The sequence below is a fragment of the Passer montanus genome, unplaced genomic scaffold (assembly GCF_014805655.1).
Source record: "Passer montanus isolate IOZ18808 unplaced genomic scaffold, ASM1480565v1 scaffold72, whole genome shotgun sequence".
In the NCBI taxonomy this organism is placed as follows: Eukaryota; Metazoa; Chordata; class Aves; order Passeriformes; family Passeridae; genus Passer; species Passer montanus.
This window is the reverse complement of record NW_024372370.1, coordinates 1506124-1527571: the sequence shown is the minus strand read 5'-3', so window position 1 is coordinate 1527571 and position 21448 is coordinate 1506124. Positions and strand designations below refer to the sequence as shown.

General features: G+C 36.2%; 1 protein-coding gene across 2 annotated transcripts in view; it reads left to right on the top strand.

Moving 5' to 3' along the window:
• Positions 1 to 21448, top strand: part of PCCA (propionyl-CoA carboxylase subunit alpha) — a 262979-nt gene that overhangs the window by 72178 nt on the left and 169353 nt on the right. For both annotated transcript variants that reach the window (XM_039730386.1, XM_039730385.1), the window contains exons 7-10: positions 2953 to 2989; positions 8878 to 8956; positions 14661 to 14763; positions 19602 to 19696. In XM_039730386.1, the coding sequence (XP_039586320.1) occupies positions 2953 to 2989; positions 8878 to 8956; positions 14661 to 14763; positions 19602 to 19696 (314 nt within the window). The remainder of the gene's footprint in view (positions 1 to 2952; positions 2990 to 8877; positions 8957 to 14660; positions 14764 to 19601; positions 19697 to 21448) is intronic.

Sequence of the window (21448 nt, the reverse complement as noted above, 5' to 3'; positions counted from 1 at the left end):
CAGCCGTGAAAACCGTGGTGCAGTTCTTCATCATTAATACAATGTTTCACAGTTCTAGGAGTCACTTAATCAGCTTTACCCCGGCATTCCCCCACATCAAGGCAGTTTTCTTTTTCTGTCTCCACCTGCTGGTACCTGGTTGAGAGGCATGTACATGAAAGTAGGAGGTTAGGAATTCTTATGCTGAAAGGAGTATTTTATGTCTCTTTAACTTAATGGAATCACCTATTTGTGAAAACACTGACATAATTTTATAACTCTTAGGACTTTTATTAACTTCTACCATTACTTGAACATTTTTATTTGTACAATAAAAAGTGGTGCTAAAATTATATATTTCTTTACAGTTTCCAGTTTATTTTGGGAAAATGGTAGTGTAGCTAATGTGCTTTTGGAAGAAATAGCAGTAAATCATTGAGGACTTTTGCTTTTAAAAAATAATTTAATGTGTTTTTAGTTCCAGTGTGGTTTTGTATATTTTGCACATATGGACATGTGTGTTGGGCAGTATCGTAGTGTTCACTTTTTTGCCCCTCTTGTGCAAATATTATGTATCTGTCATAAGTTTTATATACCAAAAAGCTAAAATTACTGTCCTAACTTTCCTTGATTACTCAAACTGCTTCTGTATTTATGTAATCAGCAAGTGAAATTCATGATATTTTAAACAAATATTCAACACACCTTCTTATGGAAAAAGAGCAAAAGACTTACCAGAGATTTCAATATATCAATTTTTGTTGTTGTTGTTGGTTTTCCTCTTTAAATCATAGCATATTTTTGTTTTCTGGTTAAGAAATGCTCTTTGAAAGCGAAAATTGGAGTATGCATGGATTTTTTTTTTCCGCTCCTGTCTTACAGTTTGCATTCTAATATGTTAGAACTGTAAAAGAAACAGATGTTGACACAGTGTAAATTAATAACTGTGCTGGGCAGATGTCTAAAATCTTTTCAAGCCAGAACTAAGACAATTAGTGCTGCTGATACCAATCAGTTGTTACTTAAAGTTGTTGCATGCATGTGTAAAAATACAGTGGCAGTGAAAAGTTCCTCTCTAATGATTTGCAGCTTGTCTTCCTGTGGACTACAGTGTATCAGTTAGCCACTTGTTTGCAGGTAACTAAGTGAAAAAAGATTACCCTGTTTGCTTCCCCCCCTTAATTCTATTTTGCAAATATGTGGGGGAATTTGCAAGAGAAAAGAAATGTAAAAGTTTCCTTCTCAACTATAATCGTGGCTCTTCATCAGTCATCACTCTTCCTGCATTTTGTTCAAGAGGCTCTAATTGTCTGCATTTGGCAGGTTTAACACTTCCTGACAGAGAGGCTATTAAGGGGAAGTATTCTCGCATAACTGTCACAGGCAGGAACAAAGAACCTTCAAACTCAATGTGTGGAAACCACTAACATTCTTAAATGACCCTTTTCATGCATTTTATCCCTTTAAGCTAAAATTTGGAGGGTGCAGGGTCATGCAAAGCAGCAAGGTGTAATAAAACAGTAAACTCTTGAGGTTTTTTTTGGGAGGGGGTGTGAGGGGCAGGTTTGTTTTTTTTTTTTTTTTGCTAGATTTATCTCTTGAGTTAAAAACAATTGTTATTTGGAAAAATCTCATTAACAGATGTGACTGGAGTAAAAAGACTTAAAACTGATGTTGCTTTCAGGACTGCTTTGAACTTAACAAGCACCGATTTGTGGAGCAGACTAGCTAATGAAAGGAAATTAAATTTTCTGACAACTTCCCCTGCCAGCCCTCTTATTCTTCATGGGGCTGTTACTAGGTACTGAAGACTTTTAAAGAGGATTTTGTTTTATTATCGGACATAAATGAACCAGGTATGAACATTTCTTATGTATTTTTTTTAAAGTTCTGACCTGGGTGCTTTTAAAATGGATTGCCTTGAAAGCTTTAAAAATATCAGGTTTCAGTTTAATGTTCATAAGTCAGCCCCCATAGTTTCAGACACACTTAGCAGCTGGTGGTTTCCAGACATTACTGCCTTCTATACAAATTTTTTAATGTATGTCATGGGATAGTATAAATATTATCAAATTTGGATGGAATTTTCAAGCTTAACGTGTACCACTGTAATTTAACCCTTTTTCTTTCTAATTTGGTGTAATGGAAATATACTGTTATCAGTAGAAATAATGAGAATTAAATGCTGCAGAAGAAGTGATTTGGTTTTTGAAATGCAAGTAATGAAGTATTCTGGTTTTTATTCTCTGAGTTTCCCAGGACTTTTTTCTGTACCTGGCTACAGTAGTATGAGACAGCGGAAGCAAGAGGTGGCATCAACAAAAGGATTTGTCAAGTTGGCTTATGCAACTCTTAAATGAAAACAGTTATGGGAGTCTTCTCCTTTCAGATACAGTTTAAAATGATGCATTTAAGGTTTATTTTATTTTCAGAATGCAGAACTTTCAAAACTGAACTGTTTGTGTTCTTTCTTGAGTAAACAAAACCCATTTGTCTCTGAAGAAGTTCTACAAGGTTTTTTTTCCCTGAACTTGAATTACTCCCAAACAATAGAGAATCAACTCCCCCTACTGACAGCAATCAGGAAAACACAAGGAATACCTGTGAGGACAGAAACAAGCTGGTAGTGGACAAACTTTAACGATCTGATTTATGGTCCATTATTGATTGTAAACGTCTAAATTCTAGCATTAAATTCCTACAACTGCAGAAAATAATTTTGCGATCCTGGTTGTGTTTCCTGTCAGCTGATTCCTCATTGCTTTGAGTTCCTCAGTGCACTAATGATGAGGTAGAATTTACATTCCACTTATGGTATTAATTTTACATTCCTCTGGCTGAAAAGGGTCAGGAGGTTGTAAAATCAAACATTAAATGAATCGGAGGAGACAGTAGTGCAATATATGACTGCCCTCAGGACACAGTGCAATGGCTGATGGGATTAACGTTGGGTCTCATTTCCTGCTTTTACAGGATGCAGATGAAGCTGTCAGAATTGCAAGGGAAATTGGTAAGTTCTTAAATTAGCTATGGTGGGATTTGTGTGCCTCTCAGCAGACATGGTTGACTAAATTGAATGTGTAATAAGTAATCCCTATAGAACAAATAATGTTTTAATAGTTTTTAAGTTCCCTGTTGCCCATAGGGCTGAAGGAATCTAGGCATTAACGCCCCGTCTCTTAAATAATCACATTTGAGCTTTTCAAACTGGACTTTACAGAACAAGTGCAGCCATGATTTGTGGAATGAATGTAATATGCAGTAATGAGTACCTCACTAGGAGTTACCTGAAGGTTTATCTGCAACTGGACATGATAGTCAAAATTTAGGCATGGTACACGTCTCTTTATGTGGAGACTGACATCAGTGATGTTATGATCTGCATTCTTCATCACTGTGTGGACTGCAGCTAGCTTGAATATGATCCAGAGCACCAGCCTTCTGTGCTTACTGGAATAAAGTCACTATTCAGCTTCTGGGTATCTTACAGAATGGTGAAAAGAGCAACCAGCAAATGAGTCTGGGACTAATTTTGATGAAGGTTAAGTGGAATATGTGTTTAATGAGTTTTGGCTTTTATTTACTAAAGCTTGATATTAGTGAAAATGCTAAACCATATGCTTGAAATTACACGTTTGTAAATGCTTTCTAGAAGAAGAATCTAATGCTGTAAGATCTGATTTTTCTTGGGGTTTATCTTTAATTTTCCCTTTGAGATTGCAACCATGAGAAACTATTTAGGTTTATCACAGGTAAATAAACAGCTTTTCACCTGTGTCAAGAGCTATTGCTGTGCCTTTATCTGCTAGATAGAAAGTGGGAGTCGCACTGCTACAGATAGATCTTACACTGCTTAGAAGTTTTCTGCTTTCAGTTTAAGTTGGGGCTTTTACCCTGCACTGGTGAACTGCCCTGAAACTCCTCCTAGGCTTGTCTGACTTTTAGGCTGACACAATCTAAGTCAGCGTTTCTGTGAGTAGTCAGGCTTCGTGTCTTGGTTGTGATAACTGATCGCTGTCATGGCGGCATTACCAAGAGAAAGAGTCTATTAACCAAACTGGAATATCCAAAAGAGAACAGTAAATAAAATTTGGTTCAGTCCTGCATAAAGACATAGTAATGTGACATTATTTCAGTTCACTTTCTCTTCAATGATCTTTCTTGCTCTTGTGTTTTAAAGATTTTCTGCAGGTACTTTCTTAAACAGTTTTGATGGATGTAAGTTAGAAGGCATGCAGTGCCTTTCTAGACACCCTTTAAAATACATTCTTTTTTAATTTTCTTCTGAATTCTTCTGGTGTTCTGTTGACTGGTTCCTGTCTTTGATATTACTAGCACTTTGGAGGTCATTATATCAAGGCAGTCTTAAATCTGTGATAATAAAGTCAATTACAGACAGCTGGGTGGTGCTTTATTTAGATGGAAAATTCTTAAACTGCTGTGGTACAAGAAGGGTTTGTACCATGTAGTGAAAGAAAAATATTCCTTCTAGCTTTTTCCCCACTCATGGTTTGACAAGTTTGGTTAAGCTTCTGTCTAATTGTAACCACTGACCAGAATTAAACATAGTGATTTTAATTTCAAAGGATCTAAGATAGAATGAAATTATAGTCTCTCGTGTATATATGTAATGTATTTGTCCTTGTATATAAAGCACTTGATAAGCAGTGAAATACTTTCAGATGGTTTCTAATTTCACTAATCCAGTGTTTCAGTCTTCTAAGAAAGCTCAAGTAATTCTTAAAGTGACCATGGGTCAATGCTCAAAACAGTAGAACAGTGTGTGCTGCCTGTGGTTTTTTCTGCTTCTCCCCGCTGAGTTTTGGCCAAAGATCCAGTAGTAGTGGAATATGGCACCTCAGAGTTGAGAACACAGCCTTTACCTGTTTCAGTGACTATTATCTATGGATACACATTTTCTAGGTGTGGGAGTGAATCCTTCTTTTGCCCTGATTTGAGATGATTTGAGATGTTTTCCTGTATTGTATCGAGAATGTGACAGGAAAACTAGGTTAAATCAGAAACTGGAAGAAATTCAGGCACAAATTGCTGTATTGGCTCCTTTCTACTGTCTCTCTTTTGTATCTGTTGGTGTGGGCTGTTGTGCTCTTCTGATCCTTTCTATAGTGCTTAATTGCATTAGCCCTTTTCCCGTGCTGCTCTAGGTCTGTTTTGTAGGATTGTACATTAAGAACTGTTGGCTTCTTAATTCTGAAGCATCAATGAAACTCCAGAAAGTTTGACTCCTCTATTTGAAAGGATTGAGCAGCTATGAAATGCAGTCAGTTAAAACAAAATGAAAGTCTGTACAAAACTGAAGAGATGAACAAGATGGTTTTTTGTCATGTTTCATTTGACATGGGTTTAGTTAGTGCTATCATTTAATGGATTTAATAATGGATATTGAAAAGAATCTTGTATTGTCACATGCAATGTTGCTCAAACTGATATTGCACAATGTGTTCTGTGGTCTAGTACCTGCAACTTCAAAAATGGGTAAATTACATCTAAAAACCATGGTGGCAAAGGGTGGGAGCTAACAGTTGCAGGACATCTGAAGTTTGTTTACTCCTTTTATAATTCAGATTCTCAGAACAGTAGCTGTCCTGGAAACAAAGCAGTCCTAACTTATGAGTACCTATTTAGCAGCAAGAGCAGGTGCAGTGATCTTCAAGTCTGACTGCTTTTTGCTTTCTTGCCTCCTAAGATCTTTAACTCCATCCTTACGAGGTGTCACAAGATTGGAAAACCATAAAACAAGAGTAGGTTTTAATCTCACATGCAATTTTAATTTCACATAAAGTGGCATCTAATTTGAGGGAAGGATGGAAAACCTAACACCTACTCAAAAATGTGTCTGCTTTGTGAGTCTTTTCATTGCTGTTGTTGTGGGTACTTACAAATAAATGTTAGAAATTGTTTGCATGCCTCTCCCTTCCCACAACTAATCCAACCAATCCATGTGAACATACTTTAGCGATTTTGATTGCTACAAAAGTGGAGAGTGTTCAGTAATGCATTCTGATCCCAGTATCCTCTAACCAATACATATGCAAAACTGAAATTTTACAAGGCCTTCCATTCAGTCTTTAGTATTGGCTAAAGAGCTGCTCTGTAGCTTAGTTCAGCTTAGCTCCCCAAGAGCGAGCAGTGTGTAACCTCATATTTGAGAAATGCTCCAGTACTACCCTTATTTTCATGTGACTGGCTAATTTAGATGCTAACATGTAGAGGTCTGTTGCAATTTTTCCTTCTCAACCAGAAAAGCTGTATGTATTTTTTTCAAAACAAGCCTTAGTTAATTTTTTTTTCAAAACCTGGTTTTTTTTTTTTTTTTTGACTTATACAGTGGCTCTTGGGAGTCTTTAACTGCCTTGCCTACAAGCATGGCTGACATATAATCACTGTATATAAAAGTTGGGAGGGAGTAGAAGCAAAGTAGTGCTATATGGTGAATGATACTAGTAACCCATATATACTTTCTGATAATTCAGCCATGTGAGTTGTGATAGATGAATTACATTTTGAAGCACACAAAGACTTACCAAGGTTTATTTTCGAAATGCCTGTTTTGCTTTGGAACTAAAGAGCAGTAAATTAGGACTAGATTCTGCTTACAGAATTAAAATCAGCAAACCATTCAAGAGACTGATATTGTTAGACTGAAATGGGTAGCATAATTAATGATGATTTTTTTAAGTACATGTAACACCGAATAACATAGATTGATGGAAATTGCCTTAGTGCATTTACCATAATAAGGCTTAAAAAAATGCTTGTTTTGAAATTTTACTCCTGCAGCTTTTTGGCTTGGACAGGGTCTCCAGGTGGTGACAGTATTGCCAGGGATTCACTGGTGTTATGCAGTAAAATCTAATTTCTTGCATGGAAGTTATACAATATGTGCTTTTAGCTTTATTTCAAGACATCCAGTGACTTGTGTAGGAGCCTGGCAGCTGCCAGGGATCTGGAGATGCACCTACAGCATCAATAGAATGCTCTTGTCTAGGTGTTGGATATACTGCATTTAATGAAAATTGGTTGAATTTCACTGTTGCTGCATGTAACCTAGAATTATTTGGCTTTACCCTTTAATCTCTGGGATTACAGAGGCCTGGATCATGGTAATTGTTACTCTGTGGTTTATCCTGTACCCTTCTATGGGCAGTATCAGATATTTCATAAAAAAAATCTAAGAGAGACTCTGGAAAGGTTATTTGCATGGCTCTGTTTGGTGTTAACCTTATATGTTGTAACAAGAGACTACTTTAGACTCCAAGGCATGGAGATTTATAGCCTTTTGGTAGTCCATGCCTATAGGAGCTTGGTTTGTGCTCTGCATATGCTTAACTATGACCTCTCTACAGCTTTCAGCCACATGAATGCTTTACAGCCTGGGGTTTCACAGTCTAATAATGTGTTAAGTTGGAAACTTTTTTATTGAATTTTTTTTCTGTTTCTTTGTTAATTTAATGTTCTCGTGTACTATTGCAGCTTTTCTGGCTTCCAATCAACACTACTGTTTGTTCTGCTTGTCTCATGCCTTTTTTTGGTATCCATTTCAGACTTCTTAAGTAAACAAAGGTTTTCTAGATCTTGCTGGTTTTAATTTTCTCTTGAACATCCTTTCAGTTAGATCACTACAAGCAGGAGGAGGGGAATATTGTACTGTTGTCACTTGACAGAACAAGAATAGATCTACCTTCCAGAAAAAAACTAAATATAAGTAACATGTATGACAGTAGATTGGACCAGTTCTAGGAAGCATATTCAAATGTCTCTTTCTGTCTCCAGATCAAAGCCTTTTGTAAAATATATCTTCAGTTCTCAAGGATAGACTCTTCTTGGCAGACTGTATCAGCTGGTCTCATATTTGCCTAATGTTGTGATTTTCATTAAACATTCTGGAGACCAAAGGCATTAAGAATTTTCTGCTATCCTAGAAATGTCAAAAGCATTTTAATCAGATCCTTGAGTTTTAGTTTTCTGCATGTTCGTATAGAGAAAGGTGAAGTTCTCCGTTATGACAGAATTGTATCAGGAAGTTGCTTTGAATGAAATTATTTGTAATTGAAGATAAACAATCATTATTTAAATCTGCATTTAAACTGTGTACTTTGTTGCTGTGATTTTCTAGCTTTCAGAAAAAGAAGATCCTGCCTCATATCCATATTACAGTATCTTGTTCTATGAGTAAGATATTGCCAGTTATGTACAATGCTGACAGATTTATGCTTCTTGGTTTGTTTTTTTTTTTTTTACTACATGTCAATTTGGGAAGAATACTTTCAATGCTGACAGATTTATGCTTCTTGTTTTTTTTTTTTTTTTTTTTTTAACTACATGTCAGTTTGGGAAGAATACTTTTTAAATTGTAAACACAAGTAATCTGTGTTCTGGTACCATTACATAATATCTAAGCAGCACAGCTCCTGAACTGCTCTGTTATTTAAAATGTGCTGCACTAGAAGTGTTAATATGATGCATATTTTTTTACTCAATCTTTAGATTTAATTTATGAAGATCTATTAATTTTTGCTATTAATTAAAAATATTATTTAATCAGCAACAAAGGAAAAAAATTGTTCCTAAAGAAATGTGAGCTTAAAAAGGTCAAATGCCTTATTCATAAATCACTTAATTATTTGGGAATAATTCATTCAGTGTTTTTTTGGTATAAATGAATTGGAGAAGACAGCCTTTCTTGGCTGTAGAAATTACTGCACTGACAGCTAAGTTTTGAAAAGAAAAAATTCTCCTCTGTTCTCCCTGCAAACAAAGTGTTTTAATAAACGAAGTTATTGTCTACTGGCTTTATAGGACATGTGGTCAGTTGTCATGTTCCTCTGACCAACTGAACAAAGTTTGAACTTCTGTCTAATTGTTCCCCGCTGTTAGGCTACCCTGTCATGATCAAGGCCTCAGCAGGTGGTGGTGGGAAAGGCATGAGAATCGCTTGGGATGATGAAGAGACCAGGTGAGATGCTGTCCAAAAGCTTGCCTTGATGAATGCTGCAGTTACTGAAGTCCCATTAAGCCATTGTAAGCTGACAGTTGAGCAGATATGAAATGTTAGACAGAGAAATTGGATATTATTTGGTTTTCTCCCTTTAGCATAGTGAGAAATATACTTTGGAAGTTTGCATGTGCCTTTTTCTAATTAATTATTGCATAAACCTTACAAAACATCATCCATTAATTTGAGTAAAAAACCAACATTTACAGCTGCTGTTAGTCCAGTGTTAGACTGTAAATAACATTTTGCTGTATGCCTTTCAGAATGCTGATTTATTAATTTCTCTGTGTTAGGTAGAATATTTATTGGCCCTGATTCACAAACATTAATGCATGCCATTAGTTCTGTTGACGTTGATGAGACTGATAATTCATACGTGGAAGCACATAAGGTGCTACCAGAATGTGCTCTAATAAATTGCATACTTCTGTGTTTAAAGCATTTGTATCAGCAAACTATTGTACTTTTGTCTGTTTTGAAACAACACGTGTTTCAACACACAGATGTTTTCATGTCTCTTGTTGGTTGTCTGAATCCTGAACATTGCATGATGCTTTGTTGTTGACTCAGAATTTTACAGTTCATTCTCTGCTGATGTTCTGGCAGCGAGGGAGCCTCATTTAAACTCCCTGTGCTGCTGATCTTACAGAAAAATGTATGTTCTGATTTTTCTAAACTTGTAATGAAAAGCCTGTTTGATCCAAAATAACATGAATGTTTTCCTTTTTGCATGGACGGAGCATCACATGTGCTGGAGTAAACTCAAAGTACAACAGAAATTTTCATTAGCTTAATTTAGCCACCTGCAAGACTTCCCTGTCATTTTTCTGTCCCCTGTTAAATTTTTGTTTGCCAAAACCTAAAAATTGGATGAAAGAATAATGAATGTCTAGCAGTTAAATTTTAGATTTAAAGAAAACATGGTGCATTTATTTGTACCACGCTCTGTGTAGTCCATTTGTATTCAAATCTAAGTAGGAAAATAGTGTTTTGTGCATTAGAGTGAAGATCTAGAATGACCTTCTTTCTTAAAAGGATACTTTGTTGTTTCTGCTTTAGAATCCAGAATTACTGCCTTGATCTTGTGCAGGCAGCAGTTCATCTGTTGGACTTGAAAGGAAGGCGTTAATTTCTTGTTTAGTTCAGAAGGGAGCAAAGGAGCTTGATTAAAGTAACTGTTTTAAAGTAAAAGTGGATCTAAAATTATAATTGCTAACTTATTTTGGAGAAAGGCTGTGGTTATGGAAACCACAGTCAGTGCCCAACCACCCTCTGGGTAAAGAATCTTCTTGTGTGAAACATACTTTTGGATTTTCAGGCCAGTTGAAAATTTTTCTTGTTTCAATGTTGTCACTATGTGTACAGTAAGGAGCCTTAAATGAACATGTGACATGGTGGTGGAAATAGCCACTGGAAGTGGTAAAGACTGATCTGAGGAACTTAATTACTACTGTTACAGAATTATTCTCTGTGGTAACTTACTGCTTCATGTTTCATGCCCCTTATGTATGCCAAGTGATCACAATTGTTTTATGTCCTCTATTATAATATATATAATAATATATAATATTCTATATTATTAATATAATAATTGTTATTCCAGCTATAGCTAAGATTTCTGTTAATTTTTAGCTAGTATTTCTTAAATACTGGTACAGTTTTGTCAATGTTACAATTTGGTTTTTGAAATAGCTGTTCATTTGCCCTTCACTGTGGAAGGCTGCAGTGTTGACCCCCTCTCTGGGTAGGGCTGCTCTTATGTTTTTTAAGATTTGAGTCCCTCCCAATATTCACTTCTTTTGCTTGTTTCCAAATTTTGGTCAAGTTCTCTGGAGTTGAATTTTGTGTACAATTCAAGCCACTGACCCACATCTGAAATTAAAATAGCCCTATGTTCACTCTAATGTAATCTCTAGCTAGTTTTCTTGGTTTGGAGAAGTGTAGTTTAGCATGCCTTTTCTTCACCTAATAGATGTCCACTTGAAATTATATTGAAAATGAAGGGCAGATTTCTGAAAAGCAGTTTACCTTAAGTTCAGGTTGGTAGATTTTTTTTTCTTCAGCCTGAGAAAGTTCTGCTGTGCTCTGTATCTAAAAGTATTTTTAACTTAGTCATTGATCATCCCAACTCTGGGTATGGGAAGAGCCTCTGTGCTTGCACCCCTGCAAACCTGATCTGAAAGTGCTTTCCAGGTACAGGCAATGTGAAGTTCATGTTGCAGTACAGCAGAACATGACCAGGGCATGTGTCTGACTACCTACACCTCATTTGTATAATTCCTCTTTGTGGAGAAACTGAAGGCTTCTTGCTTCCAGTATGCTCATAACATTTGTACATCTAACTAGACCTTTAGGCTTCATGGCTCCACATGGTGGTCTGGCAGCTCTGAAAAGGAATTAAATTCAGGACTCTGTCTTTTCCAAAGAACAGACTGAAATTTTCTGGCAGAGTTTATGATGGATCTTTGCATGTAAAGGCACTTACTTGCTTGTAGGTTGAGTGTCAGAGGTCATCAAATAGGAGCTATTGGCCATGTTTTAAGCTCTGTGGATTTGCAAGAAGTTAGTTTCTTTAGTTAGTAGCTTCAGCTGCAGGCATGATAACCTCCAAGTTGGAAATTTGTACTAATTTTTTTTTGAGAGTTACCTTCGAAAATGTTTGTGCTTTGTGTTAGTAATTCCCCACCCCCCCCTATTGTTTCACCTTCTGTAACTTCTCCTAGATATTGAAGTCTTGCATGCTTAGTGGGTATCTGTCTTGAAAGTTTTTACCAAGGCAGCTTCCAGCAACAGATGTTTAGAGAGATGATTTTGTTTTTAATGTGTAATGATAGGAAAATGTAAATTGTCCTGTTTCTCAAATTCTTTCTTGGTGCTTAAGCCAATTTTATGAATGGAATTCATAATAGAACCCCTTATAATTTCTGTTCTGTGGTCTTATGCTTGGAAAGAGCAGTGGGACTGGAAGAAGTTAATGTGGAATAATAAGTAGCAAGATCATTCTGAATCCTTCACCTCCTAAAGCAAAGGGCCTATGAAGTGTGCAGTCTAAGAGGACAAAGCTTTTAAAACTCAACAGCATTACCTATTACAAGCCTATGCATTAAGTTTATTATCTTCCCAAAGCATTGCATGTGGCCTTTCAAAGTACTGTGCAAAAATGGGAGTAATGGGCTGGGCATCTTTGGTCTGTCCTGCACAGGTATGTGCTGTTCAGGTAAGGGGCAGCAATCTATTGGATAAGTAAAGAATAGTGCTTCCTAAAACCCTATTTTTTAAAAAAACACACATTCACATATTAATGCCATCTACATGTATAAAATGCTCTGATTAGATAATTTTAGTTGATTTTTTTTTAAATTAAGAGTTAATCTGAAGCAATCTATATTGGTTCTGTGTGTGAAGTCAACACATTTGAGTATCTATTGGCTATTTAAGTTCTCAGGGTTTTAGAGGGCTTCTACTCTACTAATGGCTATCAAACATCTACTTTTTAACTAGATGGCCCTTCTAATGCTGGCTTTGACAAGAAAAAAAATGTTCTTATACTATTTCCTGCTTCTGAAAAGTGAAATTTCACGTAATGAGTCCAGTCTTTTGTTAGTGTCTGACTGCCTCGAAAGAAAATTGTTTTAATTGAAACAGCACTACTGATTTCAGAGCTGGAGGCAGAAAGTTGGCATGGCTTTTCTCTTCAGACAACCACAGGAAGGCTTGTGGCAACATCAGTAATGCTTTTGTACAACTTAAACTGCAGTGTGAGTAAATGTACCTTAGGGAGAGAGAGGAACCTTGGAGAGATCCTGTTTTTCCTCTCTATAACTGTGCATGTTTGAAGTGATCTAGAGAGAGCATCTCGTCCAGACCTTAGGGAGAGAGAGGAACCTTGGAGAGATCCTGTTTTTCCTCTCTATAACTGTGCATGTTAGAGAGAGCATCTCGTCCAACTTCATCCTCTGAATAGCATCAGCTCTCAGTTTAAATTGATTGCTTAGAGCTCTGCCTGATTGGGTCTTGGACTGAGATTACACAGCCTTCCTAAAATGCCTGCTCTGCTGCTTCTTTCTTTTAATTTTTTTTTCCTCACGTCTATTTGGAATTAATTTTTGTCATTGGCCAATTACAACTGCACAGTTTTGTAAGATAAAACAAGGTCAGAATATCTGAGATAGTAATTCCTATTATATATAATTGAAAAAGATTTACAGATGTATGGATGAGATGATTAGGCACCTGTCTTTTTTTAATAAGTATTGCAGTTTAGATTTCTAATTAGCATACTTCCTTCAGTGAAAGAAAAAGTCAGTTGTTAATAACTGTGCATAAAACTGTGACACAAAAATGTTTACAAAACAAAACAGAGCTTTTGATATAGGAGTTAAAATAGCTGTAAATCAGTTTCAATAAGAAACACTATGTATGGCTGTTTCTTACAGCACTTGGTTTTTTTTTTTAGATCAGGTAATGCACAGAATCACTAATTTTGATGTCCCTTTTTCCTCTTTACTAGGAAATTAAATGTATTGAAGTATGAATTTAGGAAAGCTGTACATTAGGTCTAATCTCTCAAAATGACAATATATATTGTCTCACAATGTTAAAAAATGTGAAGATATACTTTTAAATATATACTTTTTAAAATATATACTTTTTAGACTTTTCTCTACTGTAAATTTACCTAACTTGCGAATCTGTGGCCTGAGTTAACTACATCCAAGACGTGGAAAGCATGAAAACTTCAACTCAGTTGTGCTGTAATTCTTATTCTGGGCACACATGTCAGGGATGCTGTTTCAGTAGTCAGTCACACAGAAATATAACCAAGCTTTCCATATGTATCAACATGAATGGCACTAATGTGTGACTTACAGAGCCTGTAGAAAATTTCAGTGAAGCCTTTGGGTCCCTGCATTATGCTCTGCCTCACCCTGAGAAAGCTATTCATGAACTTATTTGTCAGAGCTTATGACCCAAGGAGTATTTTTGCTGCTATTTAGAAAAAAAAAGTTAATAACTGAAGTAGCTTGCAATATTTACTTTAACTACATGTGTAAGCAAAAAACCAGAGGGAAGTGTATAGCGTGCTCTGTATAACACTCACTTATACTTTAAGGCAGGGAAAAACTATTAGTACAGCTGGTGTGTTTTGTGAGGTCAGATATTGCATCTTTAGGTTGTGTTCAGTGCTGGAATTTGCAATGTCTGTAATGTTGTATTTGCAGTTCTTTAGTGCAGAATTAACCAACCTCTGCTGTTCTTGAGTATTAAGTTCTGTGTGGTGTAAGTAATGGTGAGCTTCACCTTTACTTCTGTATAGCAAATACTTGCTAATCACTGGGTCTTAAAATTCAATTACTTTATTAGTTTTGCAGAAGATAATGAATACATAATTGTGGTAAATGTTCAGGCTTTTTAAACACACTGAAATGTTTTGTGCTTTGAGAATCGTTTGGTTTGTGGTTGGTTGGAATTTTTTTTGACTTTGTAAAAAAAGCACGAAAAAAGGCATTAATTACAGAATCAAGTCCAAATGGTATAACTTGGTTTTTGGATGTATGTGTTGATTAGTGAAGATTGACTGTTTACTGAAATCAGTAAGTGTTCTTTCTTGTATGCTTCAGGACTTCTTAAAAACAGGTCATTCTTTTTGTTTTCATTATTTAAGGGAAGGTTTTAGATTTTCATCTCAAGAAGCTGCTTCAAGTTTTGGTGATGATCGCTTACTGATAGAAAAGTTCATTGATAACCCTCGTCACATAGAAATCCAGGTTTGTACTATTAATATTATTTCTACTATTAATTATGGTTTATTTATTTAATGAGGTTTGAACTCATAAATAAATCAAAGTTCAAAATGTTTCAAACACTACACTAAAAAAGGCCTAGAGTCTTGTGTTTTCCGGTGTCTTGGGTCACTGCTCAAACTACATGGCTATCATGTACAAAGCAGCCTTCCTGTTTTTATTCTCTAGCCTTTCTTTACCAGGAAGACTGTGAACTGTGCTCAGTTTGTTGGGGGAGAAAAAAAATGTCATAGGCATCTCTCCTGAAGGCTGGAGTTTTGAACTCTGGATCCTGTCGGAGTGCTTGAGTGCAGCAGAGGATAAAGGAATTCAAGAACTGCCATGTCAATGATTTGTTGCAAGGTCTAGGTGGTTTTGTCAGTATTTTGGAATTCTGTTCTGAAGTATGTAACTCTCCTTGGGAACTCAGAGTTACAATGTGTCCCATTTTGGGCAGCTTGTGGTTCAACATCAGGTGTATTCTTGTTAACTGCTGCATTATTTTCATTTCTGTCATTTATTGAATGTAGAGTTCAGTCAGGTCTCCTGATGCAGAGCAAATTTCCTCAACAGAAATTTAATTTCTTTTCATGCAAAATCTAAACCCTTTCTGTGTTGTGGAACATGTTGTATGGGTTTTTGTTGTGTTGTTTTCATGGTTTTTTTTTGGTTTTTTTTGGTTTTTTTTAGTAGTGAGAGCCTGAAGTAGCTCAATAACTGAGTGAAACAACAACAGTAAACTTGATAGTGTGGAATGATTTCTAAGAAACATTTAACCTTTTTCACTCTGCCAGATGGGTGCCCACAGCCTCATGCTTCCTATGGGCCTAACTTGATCATAGAGTCTTAGAATGGTTTGGATTTGAAGGGACCATGAAATGCCATCTAGTCCAACCCCTGCAATCAGAAGGGACATCTTCAACTAGATCAGGCTGCCCGGAGTCCTATTCAAGCTGATCTTGAATTTTTCTGGGGAGGGGGCACCCACAACCTCTCTGAGCAACCTGTTCTGTTGTTTCACCACTCTCATAATGAAAGATTTCTCCCTTAGTTCTAGTCGAAATCTATTATTTTGTAGTTTAAAGCCATTACCCCTTTTCCTGCTGTTATAGACCCTGCTAAAATGTTTGCCTCCATCTTTAGCAGCCTCCTCTACGTAGTGAAAAGCTATAATTACGTCTCCCCAGAGCCTTCTTTTTTCCTGGCTGATTTACCCCAAATCTCTCAGCCTTTTCTCACAGGAGAGCTGTTCAGTCCCTCTTATCATTTTTGTGGCTGTACTCTGGACCTGTTCCAACAGGCCCACGTCTTTCCTGTACTGAGGACTCCAGAGCTGGATGTTGTGCTGGTATAGTCTCAGCAGAGAGGAGGAGAAGGGAAGAAGGAAGAATGAAACGAAGAAATGGTTTATAAACAGTCAAACAGCAAAATGAAGAAACAGTGTAAAAATGAAATTTAGACCCCACTTTATTCTCTGTTGAAAAGTTATGGAAAGGTACATAGTGAACTCAGTTTCAGCATTGATCTTAGGGTTCAAAGAGGTCAGATTGCTAGAGCATCTTAGTGTATTCTCTTGCTATGGCTAGTAATTTTTTTTTTGTTGGGGATTTTTTTTTTTTTTGTTTTTTTTTTTTTTTTTTTTTTTTTTTGTTTTTGTCTGTGCAGATCAGTACACCTTAAAGATCTCTTTCACTGCTTACAGATTTGGGAGATTCAGCAGGTTTCTACTGATTCTTCAATGAGAAAAGTTAGATGGGATTGGTTCCTCCATACTTCTATGAGTTCGGGGCAGTATTTACATTGTCTTGATTCCTTTGGGTTTAAAAAAGGGTTACCCCAAAAAATTAAGTAGTGCTGTATTTAGGAACAGTTGAATAAGTTCAATGAAATGGCTTTGCTATTAATAATTTATAGTTTTATTTATAATGGGTATACAGTGAATGTTGTTTTCCTTATGCAAGCACTTTGATGGTACCTTTTAACAATATCATAGTGTATCATTTTAACTTCATGTTCTAATCAGCTTTAGGACGTTGACCTTGGTTCATTTTCAAACTGCTGAATATACAAACAATTTGAGACCAGATGCCAAATATTTATTAATTTAGCAGTGACTTTTAAATAGAACTTTTTTTAGCTTTCTTATATTTCTCCAAAGCACTGGTACTTAAAATTGTTAAATAAGAAGTTTCCTGTGTCTAGCTATAAAACAATCACTTTGTAAAACATGAGAAAAGACTAAAACAATTAACAGGAAAATAGAGTCCAAATACACTTTATGCTTGAACTGATTTGAAGTCTTGTTCTCCTGAAGTATCTGATAAAAAGTTTAAAGTAAGAGTACATGGAATGTCTACTGCTTGGCCAGACAACAGTTCTACAACTGGAAATGGAATTCAGCTGAATCATGTAGGAGGGATTCCACTACATAATATTTAATTATTTTTGTTTTTACAAATGTATGTAGAGGTACATAGCATGTACTAATGTCCTAATAATCTAATCCTTCAAAATGGGGCATTTTCTGTTATGAATGTTTAGATAATAGAAACAAAAGCTGCAGCTGGAACGTGCATTTTTAGTGAGATGTGTACTGGAATCTCACAACATCTCAGACATGATGATATTGGAATGCTGCAAATGTCTTCTGAAATACAATTGTTTTATGGTTACTTCCTTTACTGGATACAGTGAACACAGAATAAAAATAAAAGCCTAATGCTGGATGTTGTTGGCTTATTCTATTTGTAATTACTTTTCATGGTAGATGTTCATGCATGTCTCTTTTTCCCATTAACTAATAATAGAAAAACATTTCTTTTAAGATCCAGGTTGCTGAGATTTAGTAGGACATGAGAGGAGTCCTGAAGTGGAAAAAAATTACTGCTTGGATTGAAAAAGTTTATTATCCTCTTCTGAAAAATACAGAGAGAGAGGAGAGAAGCACAATGACCAATTTTTGTTGTAATGTTCTGTTACTTTTTTGTTTTGATGAGACAGAATTCTGTGGAAAGTTGTAGGCTTTCTAGGAGTGAAGCAGAAGTGCTCACAAGGAATCATTCTGCTTACAGGATGGTGATTTTTCTGTCAAGTACCATGCTATGCTCTAGAGGTACTGCTTTAATACTAAAATTACCCCCACAAAAAATTAGTCCAAAAATCTTTGGACTTTCCAAATGATTTCTTGTAGGGCCCCATGAGTTTGTAGAGCTCCACTCATCTGGATTGGATGGGTGAGCACTTAGGGAGGAATTACCTGGTTTCCCTTTTCCCTTTTTTCTGTTGAGTCCCTTGCTAGGGAATCTAGCAGTTGGCTGGAGCATCCTGCTGCTATTGCTGCTGCTAAACTCCCCCTGGACAGGAAAGAGGATTCTGGGAGATGCTGTAGTTCAGAAAATCCTAAAATTCTCTTCTAGTCTTCTAGACCCCTTTTTCCCTAGAAAGCTCCATGAATTTGTGGGAGTGCAACAGAATTTTCTGTGAGGGAAAACATCTGATCTTACAGGGCGCAGAGCACCCTGGATCTGGTGCTGCACAGTGCACATACGTTGTCTCCATGAGTTCACTGCCTCGTTTTCAGTCACATCTACCCAGATTTTTCACGCCTTAGCAACCATTGGTGTCATAGATGCAGGAATTCATCTTGCCTTGTGCCATACTTGCTCTGTGGTGCTAAAAGGAATAATAAATAATACAGATTCGTTGTCACAAATGTGAGTAGATATGGTTGAGTTCACACAGTTTGAGGAAGATTGTCTCCTTGTTTTATCTTGTTGGTTTTCAGTGTAGGACTGAGCTATTAAAGAATGAAGCATGAATATTGGCATGGGTTCCCGCAGATCAGAGCAGGAAGATAGATGGAAAAAAAATGGGTTAGAAGAAAAATTTTATAAGGAAGAAAGGGAGCAGGTGTGGTCTGTATTAAAAGAAATTGTTCTAAGAATAAGTGTAGAGTTATCATCATAAGATGGGAAGAAGTCTACTTGAATCTTCAAATCTAGTATTTGTTACTGGAAATGGCTGCATCATACCAACAATTTCATAAAGGGACAGAGTTCCTTTTCTTACTTTCCCCTCTAGTTTGAAGAATCAATTAAGAGGTCTGCTATGCTCAACTTCTGGGCTTTTTTCTAGCATGTAATTTATGTAGCTGGATCTAGATACTTGATTTTTTTACCTCTTGCATGAACTGAAGCTGCAGCAAAGAACTGTAGTTACAGATTTTTTAAAAATGTCTTGAAACTACTGTTTTTATTTCCTTTGGAAGTACTGTAGGAGGTGCAAATTTTGTTCTCCTTAATGAAGGATAACAAAGTTTCTGAGGATTTTTTTTCTTCTTTAAAGACAGGGCATTGTGGTTCGCCTACTAAGAAAGCTCCATTAGACATTTTTTTTCTGAAAGCTTTTGTGTGTAATTCAGGAGCAAAATTTGGCATCCTTTGAGATTTTTTTTTGTTGATGCAGTATTTTGCTTTTATGTAATTTTGTAATGCAGTGCAATTTAAAATGCTTGGAAATGTAGTTTTAATCTTATTTCAGCCTTTTGTAAGATCTCTAATATTCAGAAAGCAAATTTTTAAGTGAGAGGGTGTTTTACTATGTACAGACTCTACATAGAGGCTTTAGAATAGTCCTACTCAGAATTTGAAGGAATGTTCAATTAGTATTTAATATAGAATTAATTTCCTACATGAGATTTTTCCCCCTCATGCTTTGTTTTTAGATTGGAAAAAACCCCAAACCCTACATGCTGCATAACAGTATTGTGCCAAAAGACCAAATACTTACATCTGTTTATTAATAGCAGTATGTTATTGTTTCAGGTTTTGGCAGATAAACATGGGAATGCCTTGTGGTTGAATGAAAGAGAATGCTCCATTCAAAGGAGAAACCAGAAGGTTGTGGAGGAAGCACCAAGGTGTGTATGCTGGATTCTTGGTGCAGCTTCATAGTGACTGAAAGCACTTTTGGAAGCCTGATGGTTCTATTTATTGTACAAGTGCAAGAAATTTTTATTCTATTAAAAAGCACAAAGAAAATAAATGTTTGTTACAGTCATTTGACTGTAATGCAATTTTGATGTTTTTCTTGAGGGTGTTTTGGTTTTGCTTTACAGTGTCTTTCTTTAAGAAAACTAGTGTTGTGTAGTTAATTTTTGAAATGATCTTGTATAAAATGGATTTCGATCTTAGTATGTGGTATGGTTTTGTGTATATATATGATATTTTTCTTTGTAATTCACTTTGTTAAGTCAAATATGAAATAAGTATAAATTTTACCACAGATACAGGTATTTGACTGTTCGAGTAATTGTATAGAGGCCACACAATACTGTATATTTCCATTTGAATTGGAACATGCAGTACAAAATACTCTGCATCACTTTTAATACCATTCATGATAGTGAACTTAGAGATGTAGGTGTCTAGTAACTCAAAAGTACAAAATTGTTTTAATCTTACTGGTTTAAAATGAAGCTGAAATTCCTTGCTGCTATGCTAGATATGGCCTTGCTGTGTTTTCTGTTGCATAGCAGTCATCAGGGAATACATGTATAAAAAGGGCAGCAAGAAATTCTGATTTCAGAAAGGCAGACACAGGTATATCACTGCCTATGGGAATTACCAGTGTAATGTGTTCACCAGCTGGAATAGGTTTGCCATATTTTTTTGTAGCACGAAACTATATGATGCAACAGTTTGGGATGTGAGTAAAAGCACATCATCCAAATGACATTTATTTAGAGGTTCCTTATTAGTTAATGTTGAATCATAGTTGCAGGACTGCCACTATTTGGCCTGTATTTTAAATAAAAGAACAAAGTTTAAATCTGAAGATACAAATCCACTTATAAAGGCTTCCTGCTAGTGCTTGTGGATTTCTTGGAACCTTATGCTGCTTATGTCTAAAGATCCTCCTGTGTTGTTGTGGAAAGTGAATACTTCAGGTCCTGATATAATGCACATGTGCATGTATGTGTACCTAAGCTCTTAAGTGAGTAGTATCTTCTGCCTCATGAGTGTATGTAAGGCAATGCCTGTTATTCCTGCCTGCTCCTTCTTCATGCCTGTGCTCAATAAAGTGGCATGATACATCTTTCTCTCACTAGCCAGAGTGGTTTTTTTTCATCAGAAATACCAACATTTTAACTTTCTTGGGCTTCTCTGTTGGAGTTGCCAGTAAGTTTTCTCATCCCCTCCTATGACCCTACAAGAGTGTGGACAAGTCAATAACTTCCAAAATTTGCCATGAAAACTTTTCTTCCTTTTTGTTGTTGAATGTTTTATACTCTGCCGGATTTCTGAAGGCAGCTTTGGAAGTATAACCTGCCTTACAATCACTTACACTTGGCTGTAGAATCCATTAATTTTCAAAGGGTTGCAAGACTTGCAGATAAGCAGAGCACTAACTTCTGTGAGACACCAGAAAGACCCTAAAGCCTCAAGTTAGCCCTTCTTGTAAATGCTGTTTCAGTTGATAGCTTGAGGACTCCTGGACACACCTCTTCTGGTATGGCTGGATGTAGGAAATAGACTCTTCTTCTTTTCTCCTGTTTTAAATGGTAGCTGCTATGAAGAGCTCTGAGATAGCTCAAACCATTTAATTTTCTTTCACGAGGACTGGGAGATAGGGATGTTTTGGGCTAAAATTTTTTTTTTTTTGTCTTTTG